Here is a 3,193-nt window from a genome sequence, read left to right on the forward strand (position 1 = left end):
GAGAGATGAGGGATTCTTGACCTGAATGGTTTAAGTAAAGGCAAGAAGAAAGAATGTAACTTTGATCGTTTTAGACAGATGGAGAAGAGAAATACAGAACTTGGAGGGGAAAAAAGGAGAAAATAAGGACTATATTTTGGAGAGAGAAGGGAAGATATTTTTGACTGGGGGGGTGAGGACAAGGAAGCTGAGCAGTCCAGAGAAAGGAAGGAGTGACAGGTGATCTGGCAGGGAAAGTGAAAAGATGAAAAAAAATTGTGAGGGAAGGAGGAGAAAGGAAAGCCAGGAATAGATGGAAGGATTTGAGGGGATAGAAAGAGGTAAGAATAAAATAACAGATGGGAGAGAGAAAAGAAAGCAGTTCTTAGGAATGAGGTAAGATTAGGATAAGAAGGATTTGTAAAGAGAGGAGAGTAAAAGGGTTTGGGAGTAGAAAAATGCAGAAAGAAAGAAGAAAGGGTGTGGAAAGGAGACGAGTCTAGGCAGAAATGGAGAGTTTGTGATAACAGTAAACAGTGGACAGACTGGTTTATAGTTTAAGATCTGTTTTGCTTTAGTGACTCAATTCTAAATAAACATGCACTCCTTATGAAGGCCATGTGTTTACAGATTATTGTTATCTTTACACCAGAAGGAAACAAAATGGCACATTCTGCCTTTCAAAACAAACTTACTGAGATAATCAGGGTTTGTACTAACCCAAAAGATCCCACTTGAGAGTGGGTGAAAAGCATGATTACACCCCAAGAAAGAGACAGGTGGAGGCCCAAGTCATGCAGCAGAAAGCATGCTCAACAAGATGTGGAGGGGTTAGATGAATGTTAGATACCATCTGGAAACTGTCGAGTTCAAGATGCCCTATTCAGTGCCCTTCGTACATATTTTAAAGACAGAGGTTCTCAGTGATCTGCCACCAAGATGATACAAAGAAAGGACTAAAATCCTGAATAGATATGTTAAAAATCCAACAACTCATTGAAAGGGCTTGGGGGGCAGGGGGGGGGAAGGAGGGTTGACTTGACCCTAAAACAAAGAGCCTATAGTCTTGATAATAGCGGGGAAAATCTAGGTCAGGTCTTTAAAAACTTAAAAGCAAATGTAATCTGCAGGGGAGAATAAGTGGCTTTACACCTTTTCTTGCCAAAAAACTTCAAACTAGTTTATCGATTGCTAGAGATTTATCTGCTTTGTAAGCCTGCTCTGTATGTCATGTTCATACCAATAAAACTATTTTGATCAACAAGCAATACCATTTTAACATGAACCGATATATTGCTAGGGACCTACTTAATTCACTGTTTTGTTGATTTCACAGAAACTGCAAAATCTGGGATTGTTCATGAAATCAACAACAAATAAAAAAAAATAAAAAAATGCTAACTCCCCAGTAGGAGCCAGTGGTCCTCACTGCCAGGAGGGGAAGGCATTGGCTGGCAGGGTGGCATGAAGGGCAGCAGAAAAGATGGTGGCCACCTCCTCCCCCCTCTGCCAATTAATGCCAAAGGGCAGGGTCACATGAAGAACAGCCAGCAAGCAAGGTGGCAGCCACCCCATAATCCCTTCCCCCTTCCACCTCTCTGCCAATCAGCCATGGGAGGCAGGTTCTCTCCACCAACCAGCAGAGGGGCAGGGGTGCCACAAAATAACCACAGCATTAGAACTTTAGGCCACAAATCAACCTGCGAAAATTGTTAAGTACCCCCATGATCTAGGCAGACCCTTACATATGACCAAACTTCCCTTGTGTGGATGCAAATATACCAGTATGAAGGTGTCCTACAGAGGCACAGCTTCCTGTCTAAGAGTAGCTATACTGCTATAAACCTCCGTTATTGACCTGCATACATGTGAAGGCTTGAGGAGAAGGATGTACTGCTTTAACTTCCATGTAGGCAAGCCAAGTGCATATTATGGAAAAATGAGAGATGGTGGGTGGTCTAGTAAGGGCACCTTTAAGTCTGACAGCCAGGGCAACAAACAGGGATTAGTACATTCTGCAGGTGGGAACAGAATAGCTTACTCTGACCCTCTTTTAATGTCTTTCATGCTACATAGGTCACGGGTGCTCAACTTCCAGCCCCTAGGCCAAATGTGGCCTGCAGAGCCACGGCAGCTGGCTGCAGGGCTCCCCCCTGGGTTGGGAAATTAGGCAGCAGGAGAGTCATGGCAAGTAATACTGACACCCCTCCCTCATTGCCAAATTCCTAAACACCCCCCCAATTGGGTCTGGGCCACACCCTCCCCCACCACAGTTGGATCAGGGCCAGCCACATGTCCTCCCCCATGGATGGATGGGGACTGGGGCATATCCCTTCTGGGCCCTGCTGCAGCTGCACTATGTGCCGGATTGGGAGCCCTGCAAGGATCCAGCTCGCGGACTGCCCATCCAAGAACGTTGGGCACCATTGCTTTTTTAAATACAGAACAGAGTCAGCGAGGTCACTGCTAGCAGCATTTGTATCTACATTACTAATGATTCCACTATGTGTGTAGACACACTCTTGTGCCATGTAGATGCTGCCATACCAGTCTCTGCGTTGGGAGGGCTACCTGAAGAGTACCCCTACCTGGAGTTAATCGGCAGGATTTTGGTTTCAACCTCGGGAGCCTGGAAGTGCCTGTTTAGGGGATGCTTCCCGGGGCTCCAAAGAGGACTGATTACAGTGGCTACAAATGCAGGGACACACACAGACACACGCAAAGGGGCTCCAAATGGAAATCCCTGGAGATATATGGCAGCCCGATACTTTTACTTCAGCTTGGCTGGAGGAGCCAACAAGAAATAAGTTGTTCGTGTCCAGCTGCCAGACACCAGGAGGCCCGACTCCGAGCCTCCCCTTCCCAGGTCTGCGCCTCCCCCGTCACAGGTTTTGCTGCTGTGCGGGATCGGGCGGGCGATCAGATCAGATCCGACCCTCAGCGGGGCTGGGCAGAACTCGCCGCCCCGCTCACCTGGTCCGTCCTTGCGTGGACCGGGAACGACTCCCCGCCTTCTCCCTCCCCACACCTGCCTCCGAAGCGGCACCAGCGTCCCTGCAGGGTCTCCCCTTCCCTTCGCGCACCGGTTTCTCCATGTGCCGGGCTGCGTGGGGCGGGCCTGGGCCTGACACAGGCTCCCCGCGCTTCGGCCTTTCCAGCGAGAGGACATGTCTGCCCGCGCCCTTCGCCCCGCCTCGCCCCCTGGAGACGCTCG

The 3,193-nt window shown here is 48.7% G+C and overlaps 1 protein-coding gene across 1 annotated transcript in view; it reads right to left on the bottom strand.

Moving 5' to 3' along the window:
* Positions 1-3,148, bottom strand: part of ZNF277 (zinc finger protein 277) — a 94,796-nt gene extending 91,648 nt beyond the window's left edge. The window contains exon 1 of the mRNA XM_025208751.1: positions 2,953-3,148. Within this exon, the coding sequence (XP_025064536.1) occupies positions 2,953-3,148 (196 nt within the window). The remainder of the gene's footprint in view (positions 1-2,952) is intronic.
* Positions 3,149-3,193: the final 45 nt, after the last annotated feature.

The sequence above is a fragment of the Alligator sinensis genome, unplaced genomic scaffold (assembly GCF_000455745.1).
Source record: "Alligator sinensis unplaced genomic scaffold, ASM45574v1 scaffold297_1, whole genome shotgun sequence".
In the NCBI taxonomy this organism is placed as follows: Eukaryota; Metazoa; Chordata; order Crocodylia; family Alligatoridae; genus Alligator; species Alligator sinensis.